The sequence below is a fragment of the Lingula anatina genome, chromosome 7, assembly GCF_051362555.1.
Source record: "Lingula anatina isolate TDL-2025a chromosome 7, LinAna3.0, whole genome shotgun sequence".
NCBI lineage: Eukaryota > Metazoa > Brachiopoda > Lingulata > Lingulida > Lingulidae > Lingula > Lingula anatina.
The window spans coordinates 5,863,015-5,878,226 of record NC_141773.1 but is presented as its reverse complement, the minus strand read 5'-3'; the positions used below and the strand labels follow the sequence as shown (position 1 = coordinate 5,878,226).

At 34.9% G+C, this 15,212-nt stretch overlaps 1 protein-coding gene across 4 annotated transcripts; it reads left to right on the top strand.

Moving 5' to 3' along the window:
* Positions 1–48: 48 nt before the first annotated feature.
* Positions 49–15,162, top strand: LOC106175544 (uncharacterized). Of its 4 annotated transcripts, none has more exons than XM_087016638.1 (16): positions 49–210; positions 5,607–5,913; positions 6,334–6,560; positions 6,873–7,073; positions 7,276–7,419; positions 7,866–8,054; positions 8,354–8,491; positions 8,704–8,832; positions 9,154–9,372; positions 9,813–9,942; positions 10,344–10,445; positions 10,915–11,065; positions 11,424–11,568; positions 11,736–12,057; positions 12,309–12,447; positions 12,805–15,162. In XM_087016638.1, the coding sequence occupies exons 2-16, from the start codon at positions 5,607–5,609 to the stop codon at positions 13,025–13,027; spliced, it is 2,766 nt and encodes a 921-aa protein (XP_086872764.1). In that variant the 5' UTR covers positions 49–210; the 3' UTR covers positions 13,028–15,162. The 4 variants fall into 4 exon arrangements, with proteins under 4 accessions (XP_086872764.1, XP_086872762.1, XP_086872761.1 ...); XM_087016636.1 differs by having other exon boundaries at positions 10,912–11,065; XM_087016635.1 differs by having other exon boundaries at positions 10,909–11,065.
* The last annotated feature ends 50 nt before the right edge of the window (positions 15,163–15,212 follow it).

The following is a 15,212-nucleotide window of genomic DNA, read 5'->3' as shown; positions in this document are numbered from 1 at the left end:
CACGCTTTGGTCAAAGTTGCATGTACATACTATTTTTTTAATCATTTACCAAGGCACGAGATTCAACGAGATAGTTGACGTCATGCACCAAAATAAAGCCTGTAATATTTTCTGCATCCTGCTGACGAGTCGCAATTCTACTAGTTTTTGAACATTATAACATAGCCAATAGGACAGTCACCAATAAAACAAGTGATCAGGAAAACTAAAGTAAGTTAGACTGTGTGATTTCAACTGTCGTAAATGCAAAAGATATAGATTTTCTGCAATTTTTTTCACCGCGATCAACCATTTTGTGACGTTGAGTGGCCTGGAAGTTAAAAAGTAAACAAAACAAGTCGGGCAGATTTCAGTATTTATTTAAAACACAGAACCTCAAGAAACCAAGACATCGGTAGCGTAAAGTATTTCCCAGAATAGGTTTAAGATTATGGTTTTATTTGTGATAAGTTTAACATGTTTTAGTGAACCTTTGTACGACAACCTTGCCCTTGGCCCATAAACTTGAGTATCTCAGAAATCGGCCATGGATTGATATCGAAAGTAGATTTTTATTTAGGATTTAAATTTCTTGACAATTTAGATTTAAATTTCTTTTGGGTATTTTATTCAGAAATAAGAATAATTGTAACAGAACTTTCTTTTAAAATGAAAATTAATTCAAAACGACAACACTGACTAGCTGTCACTGGGATGTGTGTCAGATAGTGACTCAGATGATAATTCGCAATAACCCAGTTCTCGAAAAGTTATCTTTATATCAGTAACAGTGTAAAAGAGACCAGTTATTTCATCATACTATGAGGTTAAGTGTCATTTCAATGAATCAGATGCAGCTTGCGCTGTTATAACACAAAATTGTTGACATTTGTTTACAAGTAAATTTAGATGTCTCATTAATGATTAACTTGGGAATGTTTCAGGTCATTCTGGGAATAGAAATAGAAAATTGCATATCATGATATGTGCTCACTAGTTCTGAAAAAGAAATATATATATATATATAATGTTTGTTTTCAATGGAGTCAAATGGCAAAAACTCAAATATATATGCATTCAAAGAGTTTGAATCTTTCTAGTACATAATTATGTGGAAATTCCACATGATAATCAAATTGAATTAACTTTCAAGCAGAGTTTTTTAAGTACTAGTCCAAAAATCTCACGGTTAATGTTGCTGATAATTAACCAAGGTATTGTTGTATATTGTTACTGACTACTCATTAAGCAACAGCTGGCTGGCATTGATTTTCTGCAGTACATAACTGAGAACTGGGGACTGTTATATGGTAAACATTCTGTAAATTTGAACACACTTGATTCATAATATTTTCATTTATTTATTTTTTTTAAGTAATAACTGTTTTTAAACTCAGAAAATTTTGTTTTGTTTAAATATATTTAACATTTTTTCCTGTCATTTTGTAAAAAATTTGAGTAACACAAACTTGGCAAAGAAAAAATTGAAATAAAGTAAGGTGTGTTGTGCTTGTGAGTAATTACAATATTTGTATTGTTTATATATACAGCCTAGCCTGCTTAGTATTTGATTTAGCTAGTAACCAAAATATTAATCTTTGAAAATTAAATCTTAAATACTAGTAGGTTAGCTAGTAAAATTTTAGTTGATGGATAAAAGTAAATTTAATTTAAAGATAAAGGTGACATCAGTCATTTCATATTGGATTTTTTACGTAAAATTTTATCTTTGCTGTTGGCAAACGGTAGTCAGTCAAAGCTAGATAACTGAGCTATGATAGTTGGCAGAGCCCAATAAACATGTTTGACTTATACTGATAACAATTTAAAATGACCTCTTTTTTGGACGGTAAAGATAAACATTGGAAGGTGAGCTAACTGATAACCTTTTTTCCTGTTATAGATATGTAACCTGGATGATCTTAGAAATATTCAGTTACACATTTAACACATTTTGAAAGAGGCATTGCTGGGTTATTTTTCCTAATACTTAACAAAGACGTAGCACTCGTTTATTTAGATTCATGTGGTATCAGTTTGCTGTAAACTTGACTTTTATTTTCCTGAATCTTTGTCATTATTTATATTGTTCAAGAAGATTATGTAAAATAAAGGAAAGAAGACAGTATTGTGCAAATTGCCACCTTGTACACTAAAATTGAAGTTTTTCTACCAGAATAAATTAACAATCTGAAATCTGAATGAAATGATCTGAAAAGTGTACAAGCTTAGCCAAACTCTAAACAAGGCAGCAAAGCTGTCAAATGTACAGACAAAAAACAGAAAATAAAGATGCAAAAAAAGGTCATTTTGTCAATTTTGATGCAATAATAAATAATGCTTATAATAGCACTGTCAGTCAACACTGAATTTTAATCATGCACAACAGGTAACATGGTCAATAACAGGAGCGGACCCTGAGATATTTTTTGACAGTATTCCAAAGTATCTATGTTGATCCATCCTCCATTTTGATGGTCTTCCAACAGAAAAAAATAGATACCAGTCAATATAAACTTAATAACCTGTCTTCAAGAAGACCCAGAAGATGGTCTCAATCCACCCCTTCAATAAGATTACAGTTTCAGGACCATGAGAGACTATAGTCACATGATGAAAGTCTCAATATTTGAAAAATGATGACAGTGCATAAAATAATTTTATATAATGTTTAAAGACATAAAAAATAATACAATTGCTTATGTGGAAATACAGAAAATGTGCAGAGCCTCGAGCGGATGAGAGTTAAAAGTCACAAATGCAAGTGTTTAAGAAAAAATTGTAAAGGAAAACATAACAAAACTAGAAAACCACCGAGAGTGCAGACCTCTGCCAAGGCAGCAATTGTTGATTATTGTTGATTATTGATTGATTATTGAGCCAGACCACCACTAAAAACTAATCATTGTCCTCTTTGGCCCAATTCTGACAGTTCCTGAAAATTTCAGCAAAATCGGTCCATAACTTTTTGAATTAAGTTGATGACAGACAAACAGGGGTGAAAATATAACCTCCTAGGCAGAGCCTGAGGTAAATATAATTTCAATGAAGCTGCTATTCAAACTTTTAATCTTTGATTATATATATATATATATATATATATATATATATATATATATATATATAATAACCTGCATAATTATCACTGCATAATTAACCTGCATAATTATCACTGCTTCCTTATTATTAATCTAGCAGAGAGCTTAACTTTTGGGAGTTTACAAGGAAATATCAACAAGTGTGCTTTATGTAATCTCCTTTAATGGCCTATCAATTAGGCAAATGACTTTATAACTCAGAAATGAGCTAAGTGATACCCAAGGGATATTAACCGACTGACCCTCTCAAAGGTCTTTCAGGCCCATAAGTCACATCTTAAGAAAAGAGCAAAACAATAATGCACAAAATAGGAGACTACCAATTCTGATGCAATAATACATTATGTTTTACTGCACAGTCAACATCAAATTTTAATTATGCACAACAGGTAACAACGAGGAAAGTAAAAGCATAAGGCTTCAGGCCCATCAGAGTTCAAGTTTATACTTAGAAAGTGCCAGAATGAGATAAATGAAAATTTCACACAAAATTGCATAAATTCAATAATAAATGATAACCCAATTGACCTGGCTTTCTAATTTGAACTGTATGCCAATCCTAAAAATCATACTTGTAAGTTAAAAATAATAATAAGTAACACAGTTTTCTTTTCATAATGTTTGCAGTAGCAATGCAAAAATATTGTTGTCAATTTTGATGTAACATTACATAATAAATTATAGAATAATTATCACCAATCTTTGATTATTGACAATAAATAGCATGGACATGTAGAAAATTTGATTACCATTCGGCTTCATGTCCATGGGAGCTCCGAGTCCCACAATGAATATGCCAAAAAGATAATGAATATTTCACTCAAATGTATAACTTCCAGAAAAAGAAGCCAATTAGACTGCTTTTCCAACTCATTCTGCATTTTAGTCCTGTGTTTCTTTTTTAAAGGTTTGACAGTCATAACACGGTTTTCCCATAACGCTCATCATAGCAGCAGCACCAAAAATTGTGTTTTCTTCTATTTTGATGCAATATTACATAATGCTTAACAGCATAATGACCATCAATTTTTAATTATAGAATATAAGTAACATGGATATTCAGAAAACGTGACAAGCAAAGGTCTTCAGGATCATGGAACTTCAAAGTCACACCTTGAAAATGCCAATATGTGAAAAATTAAATTTTCACAAAAAACTGTTTAACTGCCAGAAAAAATTACCAAACAGACTGCATTGCCTGCTGAAGCTGTATTTTAGCCCCATGTTTCTTTCCTGTAAGTTTGAAAACAGTAAGTGACATGGTTTTTCTTAAATGGTCATCATGGGAGCAGTGCCCAAAATAGGGGTTTCTTCAAATTTTGATGCAATATTAAATAATGTTTAACAGCATAATGACCATCAATTTTTAATCATAAAATATTAGTATCATGGATATTCAGAAAATGTGATTAGCAAAGGTCTGCAGGCTCATGAAACTTCAAAGCCACATCTTAAAAATGCCAGAATGTAAACAAGACAGCACTGTTCTGAAATGGGTTTATTTCCATTTTTAACATTTTTTAAACATAAAACAAAATAAACAGTTTATTGCCATTTTTATATGACCAACTAAGAAAATTGATGAGATGGGAAAAATATCAATAGAATAGTGTTTAATGTCCAATTTCCTCCATTCTGAGATTCTGAACATAGTGGATGATTGAATCTGACAAACTGCAATGATGAGTTTATTACCATTTTTGACACTTTATTACACAATACAGGATAACAAGTTTACCATCATTTTTACACAATCAATTAACAATGTTGTAAAGATGCAGGAAATATCAAACAAACACTTTTACATATCTTATTAGTTAAATAATTAGACTGTTAACATGCCTAATAATTGAATCTAAGGAAATGTGAAAAAACAGCATAACTTCTAAAATAAAGGCCCGATCATGCTGATTTTCGAACTTGACCTGCGTATTATGAATATCCATCAGTTCTGTTAGTTTCAAGCCAAAAGGTAAAATGTTATTTCACTTATCGTGTTATCGGTGTTGCATTTATGCTGAGAAAAGTGACAAAACAGCGTAACTTCCCTAAAAATGACCCGATCATGCTGATTTTCGAACTTGACCTGCGGATTATGAATATTCATCAGTTTTGTAAGTTTCAAGCCAAAAAGTAAAATGGTTTTCCACTTATCGTGTTATCGGTGCTGCATTTATGCTGAAAAAAGTGAAAAAACAGCGTAACTTCCCTAAAAATGACCCGATCATGCTGATTTTCGAACTTGACCTGCGTATTAGGAATATTCACCAGTTCTGTAAGTTTCAAGCCAAAAGCAAAAACGGTGTTCCACTTATCGTGTTATCGGTAAAAGTGCACGACGGCGACGACAGACGCAGATGATGGCTATATGTACAGACACATCTGTGTCTGTACATAAAAAGAAGCAGTAGACAGTGAAGATATTGTGACATAGATTGTATTCCTATTTACAATTTGGAACAAGCTTGTCAGTAAGAGTCACAAAAAATAATAATAATAATAATAATTGTGGATCTATTTTATCTTCAGATGGCCGAGGCCAACACAACAAGTATGGAGGTCATCGAGATGGGGCCAGGAGGGGAGGTACGCTTCAACAACAAAACCGAGTTTGGACAAGTGATATTTCACAATATTGCACGTTATTACCCTGCAGATGCTCACATTAGCGTCACGTTTGCCATTACTTCTCAACTGACAGCCACCAAGCATGATTGGATCGGCCTTTTCAAAGTGGGCTGGGTGAAGTCCTCTGAAAACATTTGTTACGAGTGGGTCGTCATCCCTGCTGATTATAAAGAACAACAGGAGATTGAAACGTGTGTACTTTTCCAAGGTGATTGAGAGTTTATTTATTAGTTTTGAAAAGTGTTGTTTCTATTTGTAAGACACTGATTTTCTGATTGATCAGATCATTATAACTTTTTGATTTTCAAAAATTGTTTTCACACGTCATCCCCAAATGTTGACTTGAAAATCCAGTTAGTGAATGATATTCTCCTGTTCAATACAGTGTTATGTATAAATATTCAAATCATTTTCTTTAGTTGCTTATGGCTTTTGTGATGTCTGTATGAATTTTTAATACAGTTTTAGAATTAGTAGGTTATTTGCTAAAAAGTTGGTATAGATTATGCATTTTAAATGATATGGTAAATATGGTAACTTGATAAATATTTTGCATCCATTTTATAATATTTTTATGCATCAAAATCAGTTTGGCATCCATCACACCAATTTCATATTTATTTTCCAGCTCACAACCTGCCAAAAGATGATGGCGAGTTCTACCAGTTTTGCTACATTGCCAGTGGGGGGCAAGTCCGCGGGGCCAGCACACCATTCCAGTTCCGCAACCCCCGTGCTGACGACTTTGAGGAGGCAGAGGATGAGGACATTGACCTGATTATTATCAACAATAGGGCACAACACTTGGAGGAGAGGATCGCCCAGGTTGAGATGGAGAAACAGGAACTCTTGAAGGTAAGTCCTGGGTAGATTTTTGGAAAGTTTGAAAAATGTAATAATGATACTAAATAATTTTAATATTCCCACAAATTCTGTGTTTCTCTGACTTTGCACAATTTGCCATAAAGATGGTGCATTTAAAAAGTTGTTTCTCCCAACTTTGTCTTCATTATCTCAAGTCAAGTTTCTATTGTAATGATGGTTGTAATAATAGTAGTATTGAACTTTGTTGTTATCATATTCTTTTACAGTCTTGTTAATATTTCTACCTTGCAAGTTTTGTATTTTAAACATTACTGAATAATTTTGCCCAAATGATCTCCTCAGAGCAAAGAGGCCCTTGATGCTGACAGGGAGAGCCTTGTAGAGAAACTAGTGGAGTACCAGAAACAAGTGAAGGAGAAACAGGAATCACTAGACAGCCAGCAGAGGTCACTGTGTAAGGTCCAAGAGGAGCTTTCTTCAACACAAGCTGAAGCCAAGGACATGGCAGCCAAGCAGGAGGAAAGAATAGAGAAACTGATGAAAGTGAGTCAGATCGTGAAAATGATTTTTAAAGGGAAAATGATAAAAAGTATTATTGGTTTGTGGAGGATTTACGAAATTCCTTCCAATTGATGAACAGAAAATGCAAGAAGTTGTTGTTAAAATAGATATTTGAGTCACAGACTTGGAATTTTTTTTAATGAAAATGAAATGATTATTCATTCAATGATTATTCATTCATTAGGAGAAAGAGGAGTTGAGTAAAACTTTGGAATCCAAGGAGGTAGAAATAACTCGGCTGATGGAAGAACTTCAGGAAGTGAACCGAGAGAAAGACGAGTTGTGTGGTAAAGTTAAGACTCTGGATGAGGAGAAGGAATTGTACAAGGTACTATTATAATATCTGGTTTATTTTTGAAATCTCTGTTATTTTACGTAAGAAAGTGCTAGTCATAAAAGGTTTATGCTTAAAAAGTTAATCACTGCCAATCCATGCTTCTGTAGGAAGATGTGCAATTCTAATACTTCAGTTTTTAACATTTTTATTTCAATCATTTGTGGTATTAACCCATCTAAATGAGAGTGCCTTATTACAGATAGAAATTACAAAATGATGGTTAAGTAGCAATTATTATTCCAGAATACAGTTATTATTCTGTGGGAGCTAGAAGTTATCAATGCAGACAGAGAACATTTCTGTCACAATTCCACTGATTAATACAATTTTTCAGTTGGGAGAAGAAAATGTTAGACAACTATGTCTAGAAAATTTATTTGTCCATTCAGGTGCCTGATGGTCCTGGATGATGTGTATCTTATTTTTTTATTCTCCAGAAACATTTCACCAACTCAGAGTCTGCCATCAAAGCGCACACTCTGGAAATAGAGAACCTGCAGAAGCAGAACACCAGCCATGAGGGTGACCTCACCCAGTGTAGAGCAGAGGTCTCAGAAATGAAGATGGCGCTGGACAAGGAGAGGAGAGACATGGCTCAGCTTAGACAGCTCAGAGACGCAGACCAGGTATGATGTCTGACAATGAAGGAGAGAAAAATTACGATTAAGAACACACTCAGGTTTAGTTTGAATTTTGGAATATATGGTAGTTTTGGTGGTATATCTGTCTCTCAATTCCATAATGTGAGACAGAAGGGCAGATGTGCAGATTTTGATGGTATCCTAGTTCCAATCTGCCAGTTTTTTAACCAAATCATCAATGAAAAGGGAGATTTTTTTTCCTTTTATTGCCATGGAGACAATAACTGTGCTGTTACGTATTCATATGTTCACTTGGAATAAACAGGGTAATAACCTACTTGTAGGAGCAGTCAGCTGCATTGGCAGAGAAATTGAAAAACACCGAGGACAAACTCCAGGCCGCCGCCGCCTGCAAACAGATGCTGAGTGATGAAACTGAGACACTGAAAGCTGCTTTCTTGGAAATGTCCAACAATCTGGAGGTTAATGAATTATTTTTGTATCTAATTTGTATATATTATAGGTAATTGATATTGATGAAAGTGAAAGTAACTGTAGATACTTGTGTTCCAGTACTGTTTGTGAACATCTTACTCTGCTGGTGTAGCAGTTCTTCCTCTTTTGTTCCTTTAGCCAATTCATTGCCTGCTCGCCTCCCCCCTTTAGATGATCTCCTTTGTATTTGTCTTTTTAGAAAGCCAAGTCTGAGTCCCACAGCTATAAGGACAAGCTGGCCAGGGAGGAGAAGCGGTTCAAGGAAGAGCTGGAGGCTTCAAGGAGGGGGGTGGAAGAAAGGGAGAATGCTTTGGAGATGATTAAGAAGGTGAGTTTGTTAAAAGATCCTGGAGGTAGGGTGTCAAATAGAACCATTTGTATTAGTCTTATTTTTATCATTTAAAAGTAAAAAAAAGATCCCTGAATATGTTTTACCTGGGCTCACTTTTAGTTAAATTTTTGTTGATAATGGATGTTCAGATTTATTATTTGATAAAGATGAAAATGCAAAAATAGAAAAAAAAGAAACAAAAATAAAATTCAAGTTAAATTTAGATGTATTGGGAGTTCCAAGTCTCTTATCAAATATTATGGTGCAACTCTCCACTTTGCTGATTTCTTCTGCCCTAACAAGACTGTATCTCTCCAGGAGAAGGAAAAGGCTGACACCAAGGCTCAAGACCAAGATGAACAGATCCTGGCCCTGAAGGCACGTCTCCAATCTGAGGAGGTCCAGATGCAGAACGATGCCGCGGGAGCCGCGTTTGCTCTGCAGCCTGTCTTGAATGACCTGAAGGACAGATATAAGAGATACAAAAACAAATATGACCTGGCTCGTATAGAGAAGGAGAACCTAACAAGACGCCAGGTACGTATGTTTTGTTTATAATGTTTCTTAATGATTTTGAAGTTGTGATTGTTTTGTATCCTTACTGCACTTGGTTTGAAGTCAGACAGTAAGTTATATTTTGCTTACTTTATTTGTAAGCTTATGCTAACACCTGAAAGATGATTCTTGAAATGTCCACATATCTTTGATGGCATTTGATGTGTATTTATGGGGTTTTTCACACATCAGGGAAATTTGTTTCAGAATCCTATTATGATGTATTTTAAAAAATAACTTGTTGCCTGCATATTGAAAAATTGTTGAACCAAATATTGCTTCTAATGTTTGTGGTTAGTGATATTTCTGAGAGACAGAGGAATAAGAAGTGAGAAAGGTGGGGATGGGGGACAAAGTTGTAAACTTTTTCAGCCTTAATAGCTCTTCATTAAGCTCATCTCTTTTATTTGATATAATACCAGGAGCAGTGGAAGCAGCAGGAGCAGGACCTGAGGAGAGAGGTGGATGACCTGAAGGCCAGGCTTAAGATGGGGGCAGACGAATACAAGGCACTCCACATCCAGTACCAAAAAGCAACCAAGAAACTCGCTGGTGGGTTTTGTGCACCTTTTTTTCCCCAAAAACGTTGCGTATTCAGCCCAGTTTTGTTGTTCTAATTCTAAACAGTCCGTGTTGTTGCCACTTTTCCCAATGTCATATGGTTGTAAATTTGGTGCTTGTGTTACAGTAGTCACATTGTGTTGATGTAGTCAGTTTACTGGTCACAGGATTTATGAGCTAGAAGTCTATTTGATCTTTTGTCTTGAAGGGCCTGTAGATTGGGGAAAATATGCCATTGTAGGAAATGGTCTGATCTGAGGCCCAGATAAAAAAGTACTGAATGCCTTATGTAACTTAGTACTTTTCTAAAAACAAAAATTAGTAGACTTGTGTGTGTTGAGTCAGTGGGATACACAGATATATATGTACAACTGTGTGTGATTGTCTTTCAGCAAAAGAACCAAAAGTGGAGAAGAAGGCACCACTGGTGGAAGAGGTGCTGACAGAGGTCGCACAGCAACTGAAAGCAACAGAGATAGATGCCGCTTCACCATGTAAGCTATCAGTGGTTGTGTTCACATATTGACCTCACTTGCTACACTGGACTAGACTAAATGATCTCACTGGAAGAAGAAAAAGACCTTTAGCTCAAAAATTGGTGTAAACTTTAGACCTATATTTTTGTCTTGAAGGACCAGTAGAACGTACTTCAATTGAATATAAAATATCTATTCTGGTCCAGTTGAATGAAGTGTTGGTGTGAATAGTTAGCCATTTTGCATTTAAATATTTCATCTACTGGACTACTAATTAATCCTAGGGGTTAAAGTAGACTTAAATTTTTGTCTCAAAGTTTAGACCAATTTTTTCAGGTTTTGGCTTTTTTGTGAAACTAGCCCCAGACTACAGAAACTCCCATCAGAATTTTTCAAAAGCTATAATACTGAAATTTTAATTGTTATTGGAAAGAAACATGTAGGATTTTTAATAAAGATAAAAATCTCATATCTTCAGCAGCAGCAGCAGAGACCAGAGCAGACCAAGGTGGAGACTTTGAAGTGGTCACCAGTATACCTACCAGTAGCTTGTCCATTGAAGAACTGCAGGCTCAGTTTGAAGATTTGGGACAAGAATTGGAAAAGAGGACCATGAAAAAAAAGATGTACAAACAGAAGTAGGGAACATAACTTTGAGATATATATTATTACATAACATTTTGAGGGTTTGGTTGGTGTCATGTATAAAATAAAGTCACAATGTAGAATACTTGCTTACTTTAAGTAATACTTACTTAGTACTTAATCTTCTCTGTGAATGGGTCCACATAAGGCAAACTGTAGAATAAGGTCATAAAATGTGAATGTAAAATGTATAATACAATTATATGAAAATCATTATAAATTTTTGTCAGTGAGCAAAATGATGCCAGAAGCAGTGATAACCCAGGCTCTTAATTAATAAGTGTTTTAAGTAGTCATCATAAATTAGTGTTAATTTGCCAAAGTATAAAGATTTATTCTTTTATTTGCCAGATTCTTGGATGAGAGAGAGAAAAATGACTTCCTGCGTAAGCACTATGAGGAGGAGCTTCAAAAGAAAACGGCACTGATTTCTGATTTGAACGGCAAAATTGAAGCCCTGGAAAAAGATAGCGCTGGAAATGAAAAGAAGTTGGCGGTGAGTTGAGGAGGAAAACACAGTGTTCTTTCTATGTTATCTGGCCATTCAGAAGTAGGGCTTTTTCTTTTTTTGTGGTACTTGCTAACAAGTGCATTGACAAAAAAAATGAGAAGAAACTCCTTGCATGAAAGGAATCTAATTTATTGTCAATAATGTCATTCCAGGAAGTGTGCAATAAACAAAAACTGGAAATAACTCGTCTAAGTGGGTTGCTGGCTGCAGAAAGGGGCAACAAGACCGCCAGTTACGCTTTGCCACCAGATGGCTTGCCCAGCCCAGCAACGCCACCTGTGATAATGGAGTACGGAAACCCCTACGCACCCGTTCTCCCTCCAGCCCTTTCGCCAGAGATAAGGCACCCTGCCATGGGCAATCCTTTATTAGCTGCAGAGAGCACCCTTTTGGACCCGCCCATGAAACCGGAAATTCTGCCCTCGGCCAAGATGGCTGCCGTCATGGCCGTTCACAAAAAAGAGAGTAGCAGTGGTGAGTAAAGCTAAGGCAGGATTCTAAGCTGTCACAAGTTACCGTTGATGGTTCATGGTTTTAAGAACTAGGTCAAAATGTGCTAGCAGAGCTGTGGTGCCCAAAAAAAATTGTGGTATTACTGTAACAGCAGAAGGTGATGAAGACTGAAGTATGTTATGGCTGTCCTTATGTCCTGTTCTGACTTGCTGAACACATTACGTTTTTGACAGTTGCACTGATGGTAATTACAGTGTATATTTATATTGCAGAAAATTCCTCATCAAGTTCCACAACAGAGGGCGACGACTTTCCTACAGAACAGGACCTGGTGGCGCCCCCTGCTGAGGAGCCCAGCAAGAAGGATCAAACGGCAGAGGAGGCTGACACACCAGACGGAGAGGAAGAAAAGTAAACTTTTTATGTTCAATGTCATTGCTTCAGTTGGTGATGGGTTTGGTTGAATTTGTGCTTTAAATTGCCAGGCAAAGTAACTTGATATTATTATTATTTTTTTTTTTCTATATTTATTTATTTTTTATTTTTATTTATTTTTTTTTTTTTTGGTGGAGTTCTGGGAGGAGAGATAGGAGGACTGGTTTTAATTTTGCAACTTCTCAATTGTATTCATGGTATATTTTAAAATCAGAGTAAAATAATTTATAAATAGAATTTGTCTAGAAAAAAGTTTTGCTTGAATTTTTAAAAAACTAAACCTTAAATGATAAATGAGAAAAACTAATGAAATTATGACCACATTTTTGGTAGGTTTGAAGATGCAGTTGGAATGCCATTGCCACAGTGCCCCATGTGCAACAAGCAGTTCCAGGGAGATGACGCCGAGGCGAAAATATCTGAACACATCGACAGGGAACATACAGGCCCAGAATGCCCCATGTGCCACAAAAGCTTCAGTGTCGGGACAGCCCAGACCGAATTTGAGAGGCATGTACAGTCTCATTTTGACGAACAAGAGTATGAGTTTGCATAACTCTTCTTTCTAGGGCAACTAGATCTTATCACTTGTCTTTCCATAATGGATTTGGATTTCTGTCCATTTAGGAATATCTAACAGAGACTTCAGTGCTGATTCTATTGTGAAATTCCCTTTTTTTTTTCTTCATTTTTTTGGACTTTCATCATTTTGTTTTGTATATATGGTATTAAAAAGTATGAATGTTGTTGATTTATGTTATTTTGTTGAATCTGAGTTACCTTCATTTTCTAAGAGATGATGTCATGATGGAAAATTGATATTTTTGGTTTAATTGACTTGTTATTACTGTTATATTTGTATATGTGTCAACTTGTTTCATATTGATTTGCAGCATATTTTAAATATTTTAGATGTAATTCATGCTTTTGTGCGTAGACATGTGGGTTGCTGATGCAGGCTTTGATTGTTGTCTTTGTTATACAGGGATGAGATTTTTCCGGCAGATTTCCAACTTTTTGGGAGCCAAAATTATCATTGGCCCAGGCAGCCCCCTGGAGCCAATGCTATTTTTCCGACTTTTCACCAAGTGAAATTTTCATCCCTGGTTATAGGTTTTGGGTTGAAATTTTCTACTTGTATATCAAACATCAGATTGGATTGTACCCCAGAATGTAGTGATTACAACCAATGTCAAACATCATTAATTCCAGTAATTCATTTTTTAGGATATATCGCTTTTAATTACTCACAAGAAAGAAATTTTTGACATGAATGTTACCTTTTCAAAAATTTCCAAACTATCTTTTTCTTGTTACTTACTAACATTTTTTAGGAAAAAGAAGAATATGATAAGTGATCGAAGATAATTTTGATTAAAGACAGTGAGCAGTAAACATATGAAAGTATAATTTCATTCTAACTTCTTTAATAATAAGTTATTTCGCCTATCAAAATGTATTATATTCAAGAAATATAAGTATATGATAAGGTATATATTACGATGTGAACCTGCAGTTAACTTTGTCATCTTTTATGTGAGACCTTACTCAGGTTACATAACACCTCAATGTCCATGTTTTAATCCATCACCCTTGCACTTTGTACAATTGCTGAGCAGTTCTATTTCAGGAATTGTCAACATTTTAAATAGATTCATAAGGAAGAGTCTATGTACAGATTTCACTAACCTGAGTCAGCTTGAGCACCAACTATGGTGTATAATGGCCTGGATCATCTCCAGTATATTAGCCTTTACTTGTATCCAAGATTTTCTCCTGAAATATATGTTGATATTCTTATCTCTGCTAAGGACCTATTAGAACATAATGGTGTTTTTCCCTAAAATAATTGGGTACCTAAGGATGCGAACTATAAGCAAATTTTTCTTCTCAGTTTTAGTGTTTTATTGTTTTATATCACTCATTGTAAGTAATGTTATGATAGGGAGCAGTACAAACAACTTTCAGAGACAACAGCATTTTTGATCTAATTTTCTTATGCAGATAGTAAAAAGGGTCACGGTTCACCCCTGTGCGTAATGGATTTTGCCAATTGAGTAACAGTTTTGTTCTTTTTGAATATCGTATCTGACGTATCAGCAGCCACTGAGCTTAATAGACATGAAATTGGTATTTTGCCTGTACCTTCACAAGCTTTGCTGTCCAGTAAATATAAAATGCTAGTTAGAATTCTTTACACATCAAGAAAAGAAGAGACTTTCGATAAGTTAAAATTATTGTTACTGTGACACACAAATTTCAATTAATTCAAACAATGCAAGAAAACTCTTGAAAACATTGTAAATATGCAGTAGTTGTCAGAAAAAAATGGCAGTTTTGCCTGAGACTTGTGCATGGAACTTGTTGCAACTTCAAAGATTTTGTGAAAGAGTATTCTGAGTGATAAGCCTTTAAAAGTAGAGGCTTCTCTGTTGTATGTTTGTGGAGTGTGAAAGCTTAAAAAATGGCCGCACAGTAGCAAGTTTCTTTGATGCGGAAGGGATTCATAAAGAAATGACTGCACTGTATTATGAGTTTCAAGTTGTGACAGGTAGTGCTCATCTCTTCCAAGGAGATAATTATGAACAGTAATATCTTAAATTAATAACTGTTTCAGAAAGACTATAAATTGGTGATTTTATTTCAGCGTGACATGTATAATATAATTAAGAAAATAAATTTTAAAAGTTATATTTTCCATGTCTTGACCTTTTATTTTATGTTCAAACATACTATTGCAA